The sequence below is a fragment of the Pituophis catenifer genome, unplaced genomic scaffold, assembly GCF_029215685.1.
Source record: "Pituophis catenifer annectens isolate HBS135680 unplaced genomic scaffold, rPitCat1.0.hap2 SCAF_6, whole genome shotgun sequence".
Taxonomy (NCBI): domain Eukaryota; kingdom Metazoa; phylum Chordata; class Lepidosauria; order Squamata; family Colubridae; genus Pituophis; species Pituophis catenifer.
In genome coordinates this window covers 45945007-45967616 of record NW_027256886.1, presented here as the reverse complement: position 1 = coordinate 45967616, position 22610 = coordinate 45945007, and the positions used below count along the sequence as shown (strand labels likewise).

Sequence of the window (22610 nt, the reverse complement as noted above, 5' to 3'; positions counted from 1 at the left end):
TTGAATAGCTACAAGAAAAAAAAAATGACTGGGTCAAACATCTGAGGCGTGACACAGCCATTTTTTCTTGTAGTTATTCAACCGCCAGTTCCAGAACTTTGGGTTGTGGTGGGCTCATGTCTACATTTTCAACACTATTTATTTCTGTTACTTTTTCTTGCAGTGTTTGGAGTTCCAAACAACTTGGCCCCAACTTCATCCACTCTGAATGGTGGCCTTAGCAATTCTTCCACAGGTTTGTTTTCTCCATTCTTCCCTGTTTCAGGAAAAGGAAGCATTCGAGTATCTGTTATTAATCTGTAATCATATGTTCTGTGTTAATGGCAGAAGAGAGAAGGCATATCCAGAAAAAATTTCCCTACTTTACTTTAAATCAATATTTTAGTAAATGCAGATGCTCATATTTGGTATATATATTTAAAAATTTAATAACCTATAAAAAAGCCATAATAAAAATATAAACAAAAACAAAGATCAACTGTTAAACAACTAATATATCTTCTCCGTTAATCTTACTCCAATGATTGTATAAATTATCACTGCCAGAAATATTGGCATGGCACTAAGAAAGCAATTTCTTTCCATCTTTAATCTTGGAATTTCAAAGATAATTGCCAGGATATCTCCTTATGATAAAAGTTGGTTCCAGCATGAGAGGAAAAAAGACAATGTATGTAAACAGGTCTGTTAACCACCTATAATTCCATTATTTGTAGATGATTAATTTAAGACCATCCATACAAAAAGTTACTCACTATGGCTATATATAAATTTTAAATATGCTTTTATCTGATCCTCAAATATTTTCTTTGCAGTATATGGTGTTCAAAACAATCTGGCTCCAAACACATTTGGGGTCACAAGTACCACAACCACAGCTTCCACAGGTAACAACACTTGGTGAAAATATCTGGAATTCAAAGCCCTTTTGCTAAGAATCATTTGTCTTAGAAATGATGAAAGAATATTGAAAAATTATTTCCTTTTGCTTATTTCAAAATATTGTAACTCATGTAGATCTCCATAATGTATCTCAAATAAATCTATTGTTTTGCCAACTTGCATATCTACTAATCTCAGTGAGGTCCTAAATCATTTTTTATCTCAGTAAATCACTTATAACTGGATAAAGAATAGTTGTGTATGGGGATGTAGATCAGAGATAGATAACTTATTCTGTGAATTAATGTACAATAGATTAAATATTTTAGTTTTGACTGGGGCAATCCTCTGTATGAAACCTTCAAACATAGTGGATAAATAGGCTACATTTGTGGCCTTCAAAACCTCTACAGACCACAGCATTGAAATTCAGTGTTAAACCATCATTTCAATCCCCACACTGAATTTTCAGTGGTAAACAAAAGAGATGTGGGTACATCATAAATATTAAATCACTTAAGAGCCCCTACCCCAGCCCTGCAGCAATAAAAGCATACACATCCCAGACCCAAACATTTATGTTATATCAACCTACCATAATATATTGTAAGTATCATTGTTGATTGCTTGACATAAATGTTAGGATGCTTCTTGCTACAAGAATGAGGTAATATCACCCTACATGTCATCATTTTGTTGTAATTTTGACATCTTCTCAGTTTGTTGTGAAGGCCCTCGTGACAAAGACTCCTGTGGCCCATTAAAAAAGAACATATTTGACAATGGCATGCACTAAGAATTAAAGCTCATTCCATTAAATGTATGGCATATCATTCTTATTTTCCAGGACCCTGTAGGTGCATAAGATTAAAGAAAAAATAGCAATGAAATGTAAACATATTCAAAATGGTCCTCAATGGTTTATTGGTAATAAGACAAGCCATTCTCACAGTTGAGTAAACCGAGAACAGTTTTAGGACAAGAAGTCTTTGTCTATTTCGACAATATAGATCTAAATCTATAATTTAGTGGATAAATGTCAGGTTCCTTTGATCTGAGATGGCCATTGAGATCAAAGCTGGTGAGAAGTGGAAATTGATATTATAAGCACTAAAGTCAGGAGAAAAGTTACAAGCATAATAATAATTTGTTTGTAATTTCTGTGTTTCACTTCTCTCCGGTTTGCTATGTACAGGTACAGTGAATGGTACATAATGTTATGATTGTGCAATATAGGTACTGTAACTTAATGTAACATTTTATACCTCTGAAAATGTATTTTTGCCGTACTGAAAGTTTTAATTTTTAAGATACCAAAGATCTTAAATAATACTTGTTAGCACTTTAACTCTTTAAGGTGGCACAAAACACCATGTTCTTTTCGCTGAATAGAGTTAACTATTCATATTCATTAATAATCACTACTTCAACTTTTTAAATGATGCTGTTCCCTTCTATGATTTTAGTGTCCCAAAAGTTGGGGAAATACATACATAGTTAGATCTTTTCCTTGGGCTTCTGGAAATCTAGAATTGTGTCTTTATCCGTCACTCTTTTTCTTTTTCAGCAGCATATGGAACAAAGAAAAATGCAGTGCAAAGCTCTGGTGTGACTAGTACAGGTGTGTCCACATCATCTACAACTGGTGAGTCTTCTTCCTTTTCACATGGAACAGCAAAGGAGACTCTGCAGAACTGAACAACATCCGTTTCTGTGCTATCTGTGGAGTACATGATGGGGAAAAGGATTTGTGCTTCTGCCTTACTGCCCTGCCTGCTATCCAGCAAAGCAGCACCCTGCCAGTCTCCTTTTCTTGGATGTCCCAAAGGTACTTTGCCAAAAAGGCAACTGGACTTTCTTGGTTTATTTTGCTGTTTGCTTCTCATCTAAGAAGTTTTTTCAGTTCTAAACTGAAAACTGAAGAGGCTTCTTGGATGAGAAGATAAACTTTTTCAAAGAAAAAGAAACCCAAGAAAGTCCAGTTAACTTTTGGAAAAGCACCTTTGGGACATGGATGATTAAGAATACCCATAGACTTTCCCCGGATGGATTTTCAATTTTCCTCTGCTGTGCTGGTACTTGTATGTTTTAATCAAATGTATATCTATTTTAAAAACATTTTTTTCACGTGTACGTGTAAATCTTCAGATTTACTGATGTTAGAAAAGTTGCTGTTTCAGACAAGGCTTCATCCAAGTATGAAATAGGGCTGGGTTAGTTTTGCTGCTATGGCCAACAAGGCATGGTGGGAAAGGGAGGCTTTTGCTCAAAATTAGGAATGGCCTGTGTTTGATCTGTAGAAAGGGAGCATAGAAGAAAGTGTAAGGAATGTATTTAGGTTCTGCTTCGCTGTATTGTTGTAGGTACAAACCAGTATGTGAAATTAACAAATTTTGCAACCTTCATAGTAAAGCAACAGCATCATAGTAGCTTTTTTCCCTTAGGAAGGTTCCAATTCCTCTTAAACAGTTATCTTGGGGAGAGGACTTGATATGGTTTGGCTAATGTAACATCTAGAAAAGCCCAGATGTAATACCTACTTGAAAACGTATCTTCTGATAGCACTGCACATTTCGTAAACTATCTGTGCTTTATATAGGTTTAACATACATTAAATGTTAAATCTTAAAATAACGGGCAATATTTCAATTTGATTTATAATTTGAGTATATCCAGCCACAGAAATTTATAAACCATGTTTTTTTTTCTTGATGTGATTTGAGAACTTAGTGCTATCATTACAACAAATCACAGTGCTATATTAGCCCTACCTCTATTTGAGATCACCTACTTAGTGGAGAAATTCACATATTTAACATAGGGAATTCACTCTACAAGAGATGGGGACAGGCATTCAATTGGATGGCTTTAAAATGGGACTGGAGGATTAGTTGACCAAAACTTTTTAGTCTTGAAGATTCAGCATTCTCTCAGAGTTTGGTCTGACCCAGCAAAGCTTATGTTATCAACAAAATAAACTTACAGGAGACACTATAAATGAGATGTCCACTAGAGGAAGCTGCTGCCTTTAGAAAAAGGAAATAAAAGCAAAACATTGAAAAAGTTACATTATTTTACAGCAAATTTTCTTTGATTGATAGCATACTGCGTAATGGCAAGTCTATAATGGGCAATGAGAAATATTTTGTGGGATTTTTAGTTTATGAAGCTTACTTGGGTTATAAATTATAGTTTTGGTGTGTTTCCTACTTGCCATGCAAAGATCACAAAAAAGTGAGCTACGTGTTACCTGCAGTAAAACTAAGATATTACTAGACCCAGACTAACACCTAATTATTATAGTCTACATCCAAGTGGATATTTTAAATTAATAATTAAAAAGTGAAGAATAATCTTTAATATTCTGCAGAAAATCTATGTGGTCACTAAGAGTCAACACCAAATTGATGGCACATAATTATCAATCAGTCTTTGAAAGCAGTGTCACCAAAGTAGGATAATTCAATATCCAATATATATATATATATATGATTGTTTTCTCCTGCCTTTTCTGACACTCAGTTGCCGCGCCCACAAACTCTCAGAGTGATGACATCCTACGCAAAGACTGCAAATTTCTGCTCATAGAAAAAGATAATGTAACTCCCAAGAAAGAGATGGAACTGTTGATCATGTCCAAGGACAGCGGAAAAGTTTTTAGTGCATCAGGCACTGGGCTCAGTGGAGGTCAGTTTTCTTCCCATTCTTGGGGCCACATATTGATTTGATATCAGTTCAGAAGGTACACTACTTATTGGGATCTGTTTCCATCTAACCTTGTTTTATATCATCTGAAAATGGCAGGGAAAATGGAACAATTCCTTCCCATATGAAGTAAATATTTTCTGTTTTTGTGTGATACACTGAATCACAAACAATAGCAATCATTCTTTTTCCAGTCAGTGTTTCTGAAATATCTCTACATGTTGGAGAACATAATCTTGTAATGCTATAAAGAAATGCATGTCAATTAAAAATAAATGTTCATTTAAAGGATAACAACAAGAAGACAGAGAGAAAGGTAGTAAGATGCAAAGTATAATTATAAAAATATAAAAGCAAACACTAGTTTTGGTATCCCGATAAAGGTATACCAATAAAGGTAAGGTTTTCTCTGCCAGTTGTGCCTGACAAAAGACACTTCTGTTATCTTTCCACCGAAGTGGTACCTCTTTATCTACTCTCATTTGCATGCTTTCGAACTGCTAGGTAGACAGGAGCTGGGGTAAGTAATGGGAGCTCACCCCATCACACGGCACTTGGGACTTGAACCCAGGCAATTGGCTTTCCAGCTGACAAGCTCAGCGTCTTTAACTGCTGAGCCATCAAGCCCCCTTTTGGTATACCTATATAGTGTATAGGTATACTATATAGGTATAGGTATAGTATACCTATATAGTAGTTTAATAGATTTAAAGAGAAAAAAGAAATTTGACTAGGTTTTATGTTGTTCAACTGAGATGATTTTGACTGGCAGTTGCCTTTTTCTGGCCAATGAGCAAAAAATATTCATAGAGGAGAAGAAACATCAAACTTACTTAGGCGGATGAATGAGCAAGGAAATGGCAATCTTCCAGACAGACTGTCTTGAATGTTTGTGAAAGGATACTGGCTGGGATATGACTGGAGAAAGGGAGGAAGTGGAGCACAATCCCAAACAACTCACAGGAAATTTAATCTCTTGAGCCTGAACTTCACTGTGACTAGTTTCTCATGGGCTGAAAGCTCCAATGAATTTTTTAAAAATCTGGGTTATTGTATACTGAAGTATTTGTGGAAATAAACCTTCATGCTGATCTCTCATATTACTGTACCACTTTAACAACTATGCTTATATAAAGCTTATATAATAGACAGCAACTGCATTCAGTTCTGTAGTTGCTACCTCATGACTGTTTAGACTGGCCCCAGCATACCACATTTACTCCCTAAAATCATAAGAATTGATGACCTTGTTCATCATCTTCTTTTAATGACCCCATAATCCCTTGCGGGGTGGAGTCTGGGCTAGCAGAGTGTTTACTGGCCGGATGCCCTTCCTGTCACCAATGCGGAGGTTTGTTCAGCAGATACATTCTCATTGTGCCCAGAGAGAGGAATATCTGCCTCTACCTAGGATTAAATTCACAGCCTCCTGATTGTGAGGCGAGAGCTCCATCTCTAGACCACCGCACCACTCCTTTTCTTTGTTTAATCAATACTGGATTAATATTTCAATATCACAGAGATATCAATGAAATGAACTCATTAAGACTTCAATTCACACCATATTCCAATCCAGGGATGGATATCTTTTTCAACCTGTGAATTAGACTATAACCTTCTATCCTGCTGGACAAGGTTCATGATATCCCACAGGGCTCAATTTTTTATATCCTTTTTACAAGGAGGTTTAGTGTTGAATAGGTTATGTAGGAACGAGATTTGATCCTTAAGTAAAAATATTAGCTTAATTTGGGGAGTACATCAAGATTTAGAAAGGGTTTAACAAATACTGTACACTTACACAAAATTTAAGGCTCTCATCCTCCACAAACATTCTAAAAATTCTTGGCTACAAAATCAATAAGACTTAGAGGAGATTTTCTTTGTTTTTTTTAATTTGGAGATAAACTGGTATTAAGCCATTTCGTATTTACTCTAAATATGATTTATTTGGGCCCACCACAGGTTATTATGCAGAAGACACCTTACAAAAAGACAAACAGGCTATCTCTTCTTATGCTGGAGATTCCTATCTGAAATCAGAAACAAATGGTACGTCATTGATTCTCTGTCTTGATTTGACTAATTAAGAGAAGAATAAAAATACAGCTCACACAAACATTGTATGATAATAATGATCAGGCTAATTAAGACAATGGTTATGCTAGTGACAAAGCTGTGAAAGTTAGACAAAGAGAAAGAGTGAGAAGCAAAATAGACACCATGGAATTATGAATTTGAAGATATTTGCTAGGGTTAACATGAACTATAAACAATTAATACTAGCTGATAAAAAACCCAACTATTTCCTTGAAGGAAGGAAATCAGAACACAAAAACTAGTATACTTCAGTCATGTGATGCAAATGGATGATGAATTAGAAAAAACAATTATTCTTGACAAAGTTGAAGATAATAAAAAAAGGGAAAGAGAACAATAAAGTAGCTGAGCAACTTTATTGAGCCGAGGTGGCGCAGTGGTTAGAATGCAGTACTGCAGCTACTTCAGCTGACTGCTAGTTCAGCAGATCAGCAGATCAAATCTCACCGGCTCAAGGTTGACTCAGCCTTCCATCCTTCCAAGGTGGGTAAAATGAGGACCCAGATTGTTGGGGGCAATATGCTAATGCTAATGCAATATGCTAATATGCAATATGCTATATACTAACTTTGTAAACTGCTTAGAGAGGGCTGTAAAGCACTATGAAATGGTATAGAAGTCTAAATAAATAAATAAATAAAAACTTCAAAGAGATCACTGAAACATCCTTGGAAAAGCTATGGATCATCAACAGGGAAAGGTCAAGCTGGTGAGCATTTGCCCATACAATTCACCAGAAGTGCACATGACCATCATCAGATATGCACCAAGAATTCCTGGCCAACTTTGTTTGATATAGTAAAAGAGGCCCATCTGCATTCACTCATCTATTGTCCTGAATATCAGGCAGAAAAATATAATGCATATGAAACTATTAGGATATAGCAAATGTTTCTCCTTTTTAGGTGAGAAAAATACTTCAGAGTGAATCATCCCCTTCCCAAAATATTGAATGAAATTCATTTCCTACCTGTGCAGTATTTTTACTCCCCTTTTTAAGAGTTTTGGAAAACAAACCTTAATTTATAATTACAGTATGGTTTGCAGTAATTCTGCAAAGTCATGTCCCTGTTCTCTGACCACCGAAGCCACACTGTAGAATTGTCTCACAACGTTCTTATTTGGATTGACAACTACTACTGTGGATTAAACTCTGTTTATAACAAATAATACAGCTCTGTGCAGGAAGAGTATTACCCTTACTTTCTTTTTCTTGTTACAGGTGGCCTTAAATCTGTTTCCACAAAAGACAAAACAGCTGTTGCAGGTAAACGTCCATATTCATTAGTTCTTGATTGATATAGTGCAGAAATAATTGACGGTTAATAATAGATTCATATATTTTTATGGAAAAATATTTATTTAAAATTGGAGGCTATTCACTGTTGGGGGTATTTTTTTCTACAGACAAATGCTAACATATTTTTTTATGTGAACCTTTACACCACATATGCAGGATTTAGAAAATCCAAAGCACCTTTACGTTATTCTGTGTCAAATAAATAATAAAATAAATGACTTCTAGGAATATTCTAGTCTTTGAGGGATTGTAATTGTACAATCTTAATCTTCCGGGGAGATTTTCTGATTGGACCTGGTTGTGTTGAACAGCTGTGACACAACAGGTCATTTTGATGTCTATATCTGAAGCTCAAAATATCCAGATGTCTCATAACTGTACTGCTGTTAAACTTAAAAGAAAAAAAAAAACCCCACCTTTGAGTGTATATCTATGTGCCATAGCTGCATCAATAATGGAATGTTACTTCATGCTACAAATTACAAAGATTTCTTTAAAGAGTTTTTAGAAACTAAAGTCAATAATATAGTCCTATGTATGGTGTATCGCAGTATATATATTTGCATATATTTGTGTGTGTATGTGTGTGTGTATTTGCTGTTTGTATTAATTAAAGCCTAATATTTCTCAAAAACTGAATATTGGTTCTCAGTGCAGGTTCTTTAACTATGAATACTTATTTAATGCTAATTATTGTAGTATTGAGTTTAGATTCTGAATAAGACTCAAAGATATCTTGACTTTTCCCCCTTCCCCCCAACCATTGGCTTTTGCAATCTCTCTTTCCAGGGACTAACTTGTTTTTTTTATTATCCTTCTCTATAGAAGGCAGAGGTGATAATGGATGTGGAGGGGCTGGGGGTTGTCCAGCCTGGTGCCCCTGTAGCTCATGTTGCAACTGGTGGATGTGGCTCCTTGGATTGCTGCTGGCCTGGCTGCTCCTTCTTGGTCTCCTTTTTGGGCTTATTGCTTTGGGTAAGATATTATCATTGAATGGGACAAGCAAAAAGTTCAAGATCTCTTCAAATGATCGGTCCTAGAAAATAAGGGTGTATAATATTAAGTCAGTTTATTTTAACGATATTTAACATCCTATAATGGCCTGGGTTACATATAATATTAAGTTAAGATCCATGATTCTACTGTATACAACAGTGGCTGCATTTATACAGCATGCTAATACAAAACCAGAGTAAAGCAAACTCATCATAATTTTGTGTAATGTGTGAATCAGATTTTGAACAAAAACAATTGTTTCCATTTTTGAAAGAGGCTCACTAAAAGAACTGCCTTGAATTTTCTTTCAAGTCACAGTTATTTTCTGTGCAATAATTACTTCTTGAAAAGTACGCATGAAACTGCAAGATATAAGGACAACTTAATTCTTTATTCTACTTTAAAATTTCAGCGGAGGAAGTACGGAAGTTGAAATCCCGAGTGGAAAGCCTTGAATCACCAATTGAGTACCGACAAGGAATTGGCACTTACTCAGAAAAGTTAGTCAGCCAGGGAGGCACACTTAGCAATATGAATGAACATGAACTGCGGAATTATCTGAGAGCTTTAATAAGTGTGGAGATGAAACAAGGTGAGAAACATACAAAAATCAAATTGATTAGGACATGAAATGATGTATTTGCCAGAAAATGTATTGAATTCTTCAGCTGTTAGTTATCTTTTCTAAGAATTATATGATGAGAATGACTGCATCAATTTCGATTACATAAGTTTTGAGGCCTGTCTTCCTAAGGACACTGTTATATTACAATTTTGTATCACTTTGAAAGTAGCTCTGATATCTGGGACCTTATAATATTTAGAGGTACCATATCTTTGCTGTACAAATCCATTGCTTTTGTTTAGTCCTTCCAATTCCAATTCCACACAACCTCCGTAGCCTGCCAAAAGAATGATCCACTGTTTGCAAAGGCCATGTCCACATGCCACTCCCCGTCCATAGCCAAGGCAATCTGAGGATGGTTTTAGGTACTCCACTGTAAAGGTTTCCCATCTTGTCCCACCTCCAAATGCTGCATAGGCAGGCAATGTTGATACTAATGGAGCAGGTAGCCCTTTGGCTCTAATTGGTTTGGCTGGTTTCATGTATGACTATTTCTATCCATCCAGTTCTTGATATCTTCTGGCCTTCAAGCCTCTTTCAGTATGAAAAGGAACAGAATCCAGATTCCACAGCCACTTTTTTAAATTAAATCAATTTATATGAATGTACATTTCACAGATACATCTCTGGGTGATTAACACATTAAAAACCAATTCAAAAAACAATATCAACAAAACAATGGTTAAGAACAAACAATAAACAACACAACAGCATCTTATTTCATGGGTCATTTAACTTCCTAACCCTGTGTACTAGAGTACATCTAGGTCTCCAGTCCTTTGTAAAAGGTCAGCAGGGTCTTTTTTAATGGGTTCATCAACCAGATCACTTGTCAGCTGCCAAGCACTAGTGTTGATTAGTCTGTCCTAGTTTAACACAGGTAATTGGAGATGTAGTTGAAAGGACTTACATCTTCTATTTCTGTAACATGCTTCCTTTCAAGGTGCCAGATTAGTTTATGCCATTTTAAGAATGTTTTCTTAAACATTTTGGAGAAAATCATGCTGGATAGTGCCTTACTAAGTGAGTAATACACAATGTTAGAAGGCTAGTAATACCTTCTAAGCAGATTTTATATAACATACTTTCTAAGCCACACGACGTGTTCCATTCATTTATCTTGTCATATCAGTAATAAACCAGAAAGAGTTTTGCATCTTTTGTACAAGCATCTGACTGTCATTCCATATTCCCACATAGGACAGTTCCGAGGAGAACCAGGACCAAAAGGTAGCAATTTGCTAGATTTTTTTCAATATTTGAATAAGAATATCCTCTATTGTTCATTTGTATTCTATACAGTATATGATTGAAAGGGGGCTTTTAGTTCTGTCTGTAGCATTAAAAAAATTAGCATGATTCTATAGGAAGATACATACTTTGGAGATCGCACTAGAAAGCGAGGAAGCACTAATAGTCAGACACATTTGAATTTCTAGTTTGGGCATGCACTTTATTTAAAATTTGTGTTTTTTTCTATGAAATATATGGAGTAATGTCTTGAAAAATAAACCACCTAAGGCTAATTATATCAATTAGCCAATGATATTTCTTCCTTTCATCAGCTTCTCGAACATATTCTAAGTATAGTAGGAATTAGAGAAAGGTAGACAAAATAAGGAAAGTCTGGATATAATCCAGGGGTAAAATGCTCCCAGTTCGGACCGGATCACCTGATCCGGTAGCGATGGCGGTGGGTGGTTCAGAGAACCAGTAGCAAAAATCCCTGCACTCCCCCCCCCTCGCCCAGCTGAGCCACGCGATCACCAGAGGCTGTTTTTTTTACTTTTAAAAGCATTTTTTCTACAACTTCTTCAGCTGAAAAAATGCTTTTAAAAGTAAAAAAAAAGCCTCTGATGATCGCGCGGCTCAGCTGGTATCGTCAGAGGCTTTTAAAAGCATTTTTTCTACAACCTCTTTGGCTGAAGAGGTTGTAGGAAAAAAAATGCCTTTAAAAACCTCTGGCGATCCCAACTGAGTTGCCTGATCGTCAGAGGCTTCTAAAAGCATTTTTTTTCCTGCAACCTCTTAAGGTTGTAGAAAAAACGCTTTTAAAAGTACAAAAAAAAAAAGTTGGGCACGCCCACCCAGTCACATTACACCCCCCCACAAGCCACAGAACCAGTAGTAACAAATTTTAGATTTCACCCCTGATATAATCCCTCTACAATATTTATGCTTTTCTTCCATATTCTTCCCTAGGGGATATTGGGATCCAAGGTCCAAAAGGTAAGTTCAAAATTTTCCAGTAGCTTTGCCCTGTGAAAGCGATGTAGACATAGCTTTTCATTAGGTACATATGTATTTATATGTATCCACAGTTGACCGTCAATGGCTATCAGGAATTGCTAGATTAGGAAAATATATTTGTCCACATATTCTTAAAAATCAGTAATCTAAAACCTGGCTTATTCAACAATGGATAGTAAATAATAGTTGGTAAAAAAGAAAAGTTGAGCATTGTGCCTGTCATGTCAAACAGTGCTGATTTTATATGAAGAGTTTAATGCTGTCCTTTGAAAAATCTAGATGAAAAAGACATTTACATTTTTTAAAGAAGTCAAGACGGCTAAGCAGGAACCTTCCAGGAAAAGCATTATTCTATCTGCTTTCCATAGTACAAAAGGGATTTTGATTTGTTGACAGCCTTGAAACTACATATCTGTTCAATAGTGCAGTCACAGAGTTAATCCAAGTTTATCATTTCTATTGTGTGTGAAAGCATTCAAATCTCCTTTGCCTTCTGCACTAGGCAAGTGTTATTGACATAATGTGGAACTTGAAAGACGAGAAAATTGCGGTAGGCAAATTATGTTACTTATTCATCACTTTTTGTTTCTTTGTTTCTACAGGAGATCCAGGACTTCCTGGTGCACCAGGTAGGTGGAACCTGGTAACAGTAGCTTAATTCCCTGTAGCCCATCTTCTTGAGCCGCACCAGTAAGTACTGTGAATGTCAGTGTCAGTGGTGTTCCTATGTACATTCACATTACCCAAGAATTCAATACTTCATACTTGATTTAAAGAGAAAAGTAGCTAACTGATCAGTTATCCCTGAGTTCCCTCTATATAAAAAAGTGACATTTACTAAATTACTAAAAAGTCACATTTTGATCTTACAGGACACTTTTTATTTCCACGTCATACATCCTGAAATCAAGCTTTCATAACTTCTGGAATCCACATGCAACAGCAAATTACCAGATTGGAACAGTGCCTTTTCCTGCACTGAAATTAATGCAATCTATTTTAAAATGTTACTTTAAAGTGTTCTTTTAAAATTTCTATAGAGAATATGGATTTCAAAGGTCAGAAATGAAATATAGAAAGTTGTGATTGTCTTAAAATAGCAGTGCCAATGTTAGGAATAGTTGTGCGTTGTAAGAAATTAGTGTTTTAGTCCAACATCAATTACAATGATTTATAAATTATTGTAAAGCTAATGACAGAGTCATTCAAAGGATTATTTTGTGATTCATTTGATTCTTGTGGCAAAAATCAAAATTTTAAAGTAAAGTTTGAATTAAATTTTAATTTAAAATTAACTTAAATTAGATATAAGTAATTTAAGTTTTTTTTCTTATGATTCCTTGTAGCTGAGCATAAATAATGACACAGATCATTTTGTGAACATGCATTTTCTTTCTAACACGTATTCCAGGCTTAATAGGTCACCCTGGACCAGATGGACCAAGGGGACTAAAAGGCAGCATGGGTAAGCAAAAGATTTATTTATTTTGGATCTTATATGGGGCACCATTTTGTCATTACAATATATGTAATTCTCTGTAATAACAATTATAATCCAGGAGAAGAAGTATTGGGTAAAACATAGACTGTGATGGACCTATATTCTAAATATCGGTAATTGATTCTTTACAGGTGAAACTGGCCTAGAAGGCCCCATAGGGCCAAGAGGACGAGATGGGCCTCCAGGCCTCCGTGGGGAGCCTGGTCCACCTGGATTTGGAGAGAAAGGTGACAAAGGTAAGATTTTTTTTTTCCTCCTTCCACAAATAACCTAGAAAGTATTATTTGGAAGGGTTTTCAAGATTGTGAACATATTATATCTGTGACTTTCATGCATTCTGTCTTCAGAAATACTTTCACTCTAGCCATCCATGATGCCTGTTGAGATAGCTGTCTGCATTGCAGAAGATTTTGAGAAATATTTAATCCTTCTTCTTGAAGAGGCTCAAGTATAGTTCCAAAGCCCCAGCAATACTATTTTGCTATTCATTAGTGAAGCCCTTCCTTTGCGTGGGCAGCTGTGCCTCCACTCATTTTTTCCATGCTTTCCCTTTATCTTAAGGGAAATATATAATAATAGCACTTATACAGCTTCACAGTGCTTTACAGCCCTCTCTAAGCGGTTTACAAAGTCAGCATATTGATCCCACCAATCTGGGTCCTCATTTTACTGACCTTGGAAGGATGGAAGGATGGAAGGCTGAATCAACCTTGAGCCGGTGATGATCGAACTGCCACCATGGCTCTCTGTAGCAAGCAAGTAGCAAGCACTGCAGGTGCCGATCATTTAAGTTTACCAGGAATGCCCCTCTACTTCTGGTGGACAGGTTCAGAGAGAGAAATCATAAGAGGAGATTTAAATGACTAACAGCACTTGATCAAAAAAATAGATTCCTCCCTCTGCATTACAAACATTAAAAACTTGCATCACTTGGAAATGAGGTGAGGAGATAAATGATAAGGCAGTGGGATTCCCAGTTATCTTGGATATTGGCAAAAGTCTGAGATTTTTGAACCTATGGCTTCAGGCTTTCTTAGACACCTACTGCATATCTATGTGTGCCGTGAAAGATGATTCATTGCAGCCAAATTACTTTTGGGCAACTGCTTGCCGACTCTTACTTATATTCATAGAAATTCTAGATTGGTTTTCAAGGAGGCGCAGTGGACTAAATGCTGTTAAAGTAGTACTTAGATGCCAGCTGCCTGCAATTACTGCAAGTTCAAATCTCACTAGGCTCAAGGTTGACTCAGCCTTCCATACTTTCGAGGTAGGTAAAATGAGGACCCAGATTGTGGGGGCAATAAGATGACTTTGTATAAAAAAGAACACCGCTTAGGTGGGGCCGAAAGCCCTACTAAGCAGGTATATACAAAAGTATGAAGGCTATTGCTTAATGCATTGTAAGCCGCCCTGAGTCTCCGGAGAAGGGCGGCATATAAATCGAACAAATAAATAAATAAATAAATAAATAAATAAATAAATAAATAAATAAATAAATAAATAAGGACTATGATCCCAATTCACTTCTTTGGCGCATATGACAATGATCCACCCTTAATTTTAGCACTCACCAAAACAAAATAAAAAGCTAGAGTCATTGTTTTTACCACAAAGGCTACAAAAACCGTGTCATCTGTCAAAGTGATCTAAAAATCACAAGGGCTGAATCTCTCGGCCAAAAAAGATGAGACTGAGGGTTTTTTCAATATTATATTGCCTATTGTTCTTTATACATTCATTAATTAGAAATGCAAGCAGGGCTGGAAATGAAAACTGTATTCTAGTCAGATACTAAGTAAATGGGATACCAACCAACCCTTCGTTATTGCTAATGAGTAATGTGATACAATAAAAGAAAGCCATCTGGTACTTTGTTTTGTAACAGGCAAACAATGCCTTTTCTGTCTACAGTGCTCTTGTTACTTTCAAATGTGTCCCTGCACTTGGCATTGAGAATTAAGGAACTGTAAGATAGAATTGAAAAAGAACACCTAGAAGCTATTTCTGTGTCTTGGGTTCCTGTAACTGACTACTTTTAAGAGGCTCCCTCTGCGTGTTTGTTATAACTGTGCCCTATAAACATTCCTGAAAGAAAACAATATTCTTTTTAGGGAATGGAGAAGAGAAGCATCTTCCCAGTACTGCCATATATATGAACAATGTATTATTGCTATAAACAACAATCGTGGATTTTCATATTATGGGATTCAAAGAAAGCAAACTTCACCAAGTGACTTAATGCATTTATTATGCAGGTTCTGCTGGGGAACCAGGTGTCCAAGGTCCGCCAGGTGTCCCAGGTTCTATAGGTCCCAAAGGTAAGTGTAAATCTGATGCAAAAAACTAGTAAAAATAAAAAAGGTAAGAATTAGGAAATGTTTCCTTCAAAGACCACATTCCTTCCACTTCGACATGTTGAATGTTGCATGTTAGCAATAATTAGAACTTTGTGCCAGAATCAAAAGTGGATCATACTGACCCTTTCGCTCTTTCTAGCCTACTTTTTTCTTTTGTGTCCATTTTTTTGTTTTATGATACATTTTTTTCCTTTTTCTTTCCTTGACCAAAAGGCTACCAAAGGAGGAATAGCTCCGCCTTCCTAGAAATATGAACCTTTGAAATTATAGTGCCTGAAATTAGGACCAGAGCTTATTGGATCTTGGAAGTAGGCTGGGAGCTACTTGATAACCAATGCAGTTGCTTCAGAATAAGGACAGTTTGTGTATAATCAGATGTCCCATTCAGAAATCTGGCTGCTGTGTTTTGCATTACCTGCTGTTTCTGGATTGGTTATAAGGATAGCCCTACATAGACCACATTATGATAAACCAGGCAGCAGGGTGTGTGTGTGTGTGTGTGTGTGTGTGTGTGTGTGTGTGTGTGTGTACTAATACTGTATTTAACATCCCAAACTACATTCCTGTCTCACCTGAGGGAATGCTATTCCGTTTAGAACAGATTCCCCAGTTCCTGTACCTCAGAACTACCTACCCACAACTTCTCTACCTTGTCAAGACTAAGACTCAGTTTAAATTTCCCATCCAGTATATTATCAGATCCAGGTATGCTGAGCCTCTTCCTGTTAAGATATCATAGAGGATTGTAATTGGATATTCTCAGCCTATTTGATATAGTGCCTTTTTAGGACAGAGAGTCCTGGAGCAGAATATTAATTTGAATACTACCACTATCACTACCAGGCACAACATTTTATTCCCAGTACATCTAATGTCAACCTAAGTTTCTTCTCCATTGATTTTTTTCCACGTTAAATACAATAACCCAGAGCATTCCTGGTAAAATATATCTTTTCAGCCTGAACATATTGCTGCCTTCTTGATGCCATGCTTTGGGGGCAGCTAAGAAATGTACGCCATTAGGAAAGCACCAAGTATTGCATATTATAAAATGCACCAAATCAAGATATTACAACCAGGCATCATCTAGTTTGCTTACAAGTAATTAAGTCTGTACAAACATAACATAATAAAATTAAATTGAAAGCTCCATGTTACTTATTTCCTGGTCGTCAAAAATGTTCTCAGTTATCTCTTGCTTAACCTTCCTAATTATTCCTGCTCTTTCTTTAGGTCCTCCAGGAATTCAAGGATTTAGAGGTGAAGCAGGTATCCCCGGTTCTAAAGGTACAACTCACAAACCATACTTCTGTGCTTGAGGAGTGGGATCCAAAAACATATACTACCATGTATAGCATAGTATTGAACTTGGCATGAAGAGGAAGCCACAAAGATATCATTATGTTGTCATCAGGAAAATGATGTAAATGGTGTCAGTTTGGACATAAATGATATACAGTGTTAATTTGCATCATTTGTATAATGACATCAGAACCAGGGGTGAAATGCTCCTGGTTCAGACCAGATCGCCCGATCCGGTAGCGATGGCAGCAGATGGTTCGGACAACTGGTAGCAAAAAACCCTGCGCCCCCCCCCCCCCATGCCCAGTTGAGCCTCACGATCATCAGAGGCTTTTTTGTTTTTTTTTACTTTTAAAAGCATTTTTTCTACAACTTCTTTGCCGAAAAAATGCTTTTAAAAGTAAAAAAAAAAGCCACTGATGATCGCGCAGCTCAGCTGGGATCTCAGAGACTTTTAAAGCATTTTTTTCTGCAACCTCTTCAGTGGAAGAGGTGGTTAAAAAAATGCTTTGAAAAGGCTCTGACGATCCCAGCTGTGTTCCTGATTGGCAGAGGCTTTTTTTGCATTTGCAGAAAAAATGCTTTGAAAAGTTAAAAAAAAAAAAAAGTTGGCCGCGCCCACCCAGTCACATTACCCCTCCCCCACCAAGCCATGCCCACAAAACCGGTAGTAACAAATTTTACATTTCACCCCTGATCAGAACATACATGCCTTTCTTTTGTTGAAACCTCATCTGAAGGAGGCATTGGGCATTGATGTGATAACTCAATATTAAAAACAATGAAATTAAGAATATAAGGATTTCAATAGATGAAAATAACTTTTCTTTAAGAATTTGAGTTCTACTATATACATGCATGGAGCAATTTTAAAAAAGATAATGCCTAACATTGTGTTCCAAATTCAATGCTGTTTATTCGCTGCTATATATGGATGTGTGTATGTAAATCTGTGTGTATGTCTGTGTGCATTATTCTGCTCTTTAGTTCCAAAATGGATTATATCAGTAAAAAAAGGTTTTTCATATTATAGATTTAGAGTATAAAATGCACATTACAAAAGGCAGAGGCATATGGAAACAAGCAAGCAAGAAAACACAAAAGCAAAAAATGTTTAAATATACACAATAGTCCTTATAATTATTACTTGGAATAAAAGTATTAAGAAAAAGCAAGAGACAAATTGAAAAGCTCTAACATATCTCTCTCCACTGCAGTTTGGGTAATTTGGGCATATCAATTCCTTCTAGTGTATATCTTAGACATAGTCTAATCTTTACTAAATTGTGTAATGAACATATTTTGTATATTCTAAGGATTCTGTACATCCAAAATATTTTATTACTAATATAATAATGTTTAGACTACAGTTAGTCCTTGACTTATGACCACAATTGAGCCCAATCTTTCCATTGCTAAGCAAGATTAAGTGGGTTTTGCTCCATTTTACAACCTTTCTTGCCATAGTTTTTAAGTGAATCACTACAATTATTAATTTAGTAACATGGTGGTTAAGTGAATCTAGGTTCCCCATTGACTTTGGTTGTCAGAAGATTGCAAAAAGTCACATGATCCCAGGACACTGCAACCGTCATAAATGCATGCAAGTGTTTGAATTTTTTTTTTTTTATTGAAAAAGTTTTTCAAATACAAGTTTTTCCCCCTTTTCCTCCCTTCTTCCCTAACCCCCCCTCACCACCCATCCCCCCCTGTGACTTCTTCTTCACAACAATAAACTAATTCATAATTAATTACATAATATTTTACCATGCCCTTACTCACTCCTCAAAATGCTGACCCTTAGCATAGTATTCTTATAACTCCGCTTTTCTCCGCTTTTCACAATCTACCCTTTTTCTCCTCCCCCAAACTTATAAAATATTATTATTATTACAACAACATAACCTTTACTTTTATATATATTAATTTAACATTTCAAAGCAGCCTTCTCCAAATTTAACATTTATTCAGTTCTATCCAATTCTTCCACTCCCCGAAATATATGACTTAAAAATCCTTTTTCTTAAACTAATCAATCACTAAACTAACCTATTTCAACCCAGTTTCCTGCAAGATTACCATGCACTACAATTCTAAATATAATCCACTGCCCACTCTGCTAAAATATACATATGTCTATATATACATTCCATTTTATAAAAAAAGAAAAGACAATAACTTTAAATTTATAATTCATTTAGTATCTTCTTTGATGTCTTTCCACTAGATTGTTAAATCCATCATCCATAATAGGGTAACATAGCATCCTGGTGCAACAGTTTATTCAAAATCTTCAGTCATCTTCTGCCCCCATCAATAATGAATATCCTCATGTATATATAAAAGTAAAAACAACCACCCGAGTGACATTATAATTATATTCCATATAGTTGTAATTGTGGTTTTCATCAGGATTATAAATCCCCATCATCTTAGTGGGTAACAGCCAGATCTTCTGCATGCCCCAGCATGGCTCTCTTGCCTTGTAACTCGAAATAGATATAATATATTTATCGGTAAAAGAAATCCAAAATAGATAGTTCAAATCCAACAGTGTAAGGCTCTTTCCACATCCCAAAATCACAGCATTGCAGAGATCTGCCACTTTCCTCAAGATAGTATTAAACGATAATTCGCCTCCAATATCTTTTCACATATTCATTTTTTTTTTTTTTAAATCCCTGGCTTCACTGTTGCTTAGTTTAGAAACTACTATTTCTACGAGATCTGTTTCTTTTCTTTTTCTTTTGCGGGTTGCATTTCCATCCAGATTTCCTTCCTACAAGTTGTGTATCAGCTGTTCGGTTGTCATTCTGCTTTGTAAATTGATCTTGTTGGTTTTGTTTTATTATCTCATATGTCTTTTCCATCACTTGTATATCAACTAATTGATTTGCACACTTGTCTGTAAGTTGATAGTTCATCACATTAGAATCAGATGACACTGCTCTCAAATTTATAGACAATCCAGCTGGGGTATCCAAGGAGTCCAAAGACAGTTTATCTACCACAGCCTCTGTAATTTGATGTTTTCCCTTTATTTCCAACTCCTTTTGCTTGTCCTGTGTTATGCCTAAAGATGTTAAATTTATTTTTAAAATTTTTTGATAAAATTCTTCCGCTTTTTCGACAGTATTCAGTTGATATCTTACTCCTTGGTATCTCAATATTAAACCAACTGGGACGTCCCACCTAAATAGAATATTCCTTTTTTTTAACTCATTCACTAGAAAACCAAATTTCTTCCTCTCCATTAACATCTTGGGCGGGAGTTCCTTAAAAATCCAAATCTTTCTTCCACGAAATTGCAAAGCAGAATCATAAGAATTCTGGACAATATTATTTCTAATTTCTTTGTCTGTAAAATAAATCACCACATCTCTAGGCAATTGCCTTTGTTTTGCCAACCAGGAGTTTATTCTATAAATTCTGTCAATTCTGCAAAACACTTCATCAGGTTGAACCTTTAAAATCCCAGCCAGAATTTCAGAAGATATCTTCCTTAAATCATCTCTGTCATTTTCCTGCAAACCTCTCAGTCTAATTGCATATTCTGTAAAATTGTATTGGATCCTTAAAACTTCTCTTTCAATCCTCTGTTGTACATTTGTACATTGTACATTTTCTTCATTAACAGACTTTTGATCAGCCTCCATTTTAAGTTTGTCTTCTGAACTATTATCCTGAATGTTTGCCAAATCCTTTTTAATTTTTTGGATCTTGTCATCCAAATTCTCCTCAGTTTCTTTCATTTTAGAGTTAGTATTTGCTTCCAACTGAGTCATAAAGTCTGCTAAGCCTTTAGCTACTTTTAAAATCTTTCGATCCAAAAAGCCAAACTTAGATTTCACCAATTCACCAATTTCTTTGATTTCCAACTTAAATTTTTCAAGTTGCTGATTCACAATCTCATCCCTTCTTACAATCTCCTCAAGAAGAAATTCTATTATATTAAAGTCAGGTTTCTGAGACTGGAGAGTTAAAACTTGTTGATGTAATTTATTAATGGGGGAATCCCCCCAAACTGCCTGTTTGTCTAGTTTTATAAGTCTCAGTGCCATTTTTCCACGCAGACAAAATTTACTGGAAAAGAGAGAGAAAAAAAAAAACTTTTTTCCAACCAAGATCAATATCAGATCCTCAAAGAGAAGAAAAAAAAGAAAAAAAAAACAGAAGTGAGAGTGAGATTTTGCCTCAGTTACAGCCAAAAGTATTCATTCCGCTACTTTGTAATTGAAAACGGAAGGAGTTTCCCTTTCAGCCTCTCTTCAAACCGCAGCAGCAATCGCCATTTTAAAAAAAAACTTTTTTTCCCTTCACTTCACTTCTTAGGCAAAATAGAATAGAAAGAATACTTGCGCTTCAGGATCAGAGGTCCAACTCATATCTTCTTTAATTAATTTATTTGACAGATTTACAGGCTTGCTTTTGCCCCCTAGCTCTGCGTGTAGCAGAGATTTCCCAGAGCCCGGAGCATCGGCTGGGGATACGGGGAGTCTCTTCCGCTCCCTCCCAAAAGTAAATAAAAAACTTTTGGGATTAGGCAGAGGACTCTACCCACCCCAGCCAGCTCTATCTCCGTTTCCTAATGGAAACGGAGTTTTTTCGAGCCGCCATTCCGCTGAAAAAGGCGGCTCTTACAGGCAGTGGGTTCGACGATCCCGAAGGAGCGTCCAGCGGGGACAAGCAGCAAACCGGAAGCCCCGCAAGTGTTTGAATTTTGATAATGTGACCATGGGGATAGTGCAACTGTTGTAAGTGTGAAAAATGGTCTTAGGTTTTCAGTGCTATTATAATTTCAAATGGTCACTAAACAAATAGTTATAAATTGAGGGCTACCTGTATGTATAATCTATAAATTAGAAGGAATTGATGTGCCCAATTCACCCAACAATAGGCTCTCTTTACTCTTCTTTTCAGCCCACTATAGCTGAGGAATGTTATTGTCAGTGTTGTTCTGCTTTAAATCCTTTTTGTCTCTATTGTTTAGGTGAAAAGGGAGCCATGGGAGTAGCTGGACCCAAAGGTAGCTGTGCTTTTACATCTAATTCTAACAAAATGAAATTCATAGTGAAAAAAGTATGGTTCTACAACTACGCAAGAAAAACCAAATGCACAGTTATAGAATAGGTGATAGTTGGGTCAACAGTAGTAACTGGAAGTAGGATCTTGGAGTGCTAGTGGTATAATAACTGACATATGAGCCAACAGTGTGCTGCAGCTGTCAAAAAAGCCAATGGGGTCCTGGGCTACATTAATAGAGCAATAGAATCAAGATCAGGTAAAGTATTAATACCACTTTATAATGTCTCGGTAAGACCACACTTGGAATATTGCATCCAGTTTTTGTTGCCATGATATAAAAAAGATGTTGAGATTCTAGAAATAGTGAAGACAAAAGTAACAAAAATGATTAGGGGCTGGAGGCTAAAACATATGAAGAACAGTTGCAGGAATTGAATATTTCTAGTCTAATGAAAAGAAGGACTAGGGATAACATGATAGCAACGTTCCAATATTTGAAGGGCTGCCACAAGAAGGGGGGTAGGGCAACCTATTTTCCAAAGCACCAGAAGGCAAGACAAGAAG

The 22610-nt window shown here is 36.1% G+C and overlaps 1 protein-coding gene across 1 annotated transcript in view; it reads left to right on the top strand.

The window, feature by feature from the left end:
• COL17A1 (collagen type XVII alpha 1 chain) overlaps positions 1-22610 on the top strand; it is a 65271-nt gene that overhangs the window by 12419 nt on the left and 30242 nt on the right. The window contains exons 10-25 of the mRNA XM_070944983.1: positions 164-235; positions 816-887; positions 2450-2527; positions 4405-4569; positions 6553-6639; positions 7910-7954; positions 8813-8962; positions 9396-9575; positions 10809-10838; positions 11811-11837; positions 12461-12487; positions 13270-13323; positions 13491-13595; positions 15618-15680; positions 16953-17006; positions 22012-22047. Of these exons, the coding sequence (XP_070801084.1) occupies positions 164-235; positions 816-887; positions 2450-2527; positions 4405-4569; positions 6553-6639; positions 7910-7954; positions 8813-8962; positions 9396-9575; positions 10809-10838; positions 11811-11837; positions 12461-12487; positions 13270-13323; positions 13491-13595; positions 15618-15680; positions 16953-17006; positions 22012-22047 (1245 nt within the window). The remainder of the gene's footprint in view (positions 1-163; positions 236-815; positions 888-2449; positions 2528-4404; positions 4570-6552; positions 6640-7909; positions 7955-8812; positions 8963-9395; positions 9576-10808; positions 10839-11810; positions 11838-12460; positions 12488-13269; positions 13324-13490; positions 13596-15617; positions 15681-16952; positions 17007-22011; positions 22048-22610) is intronic.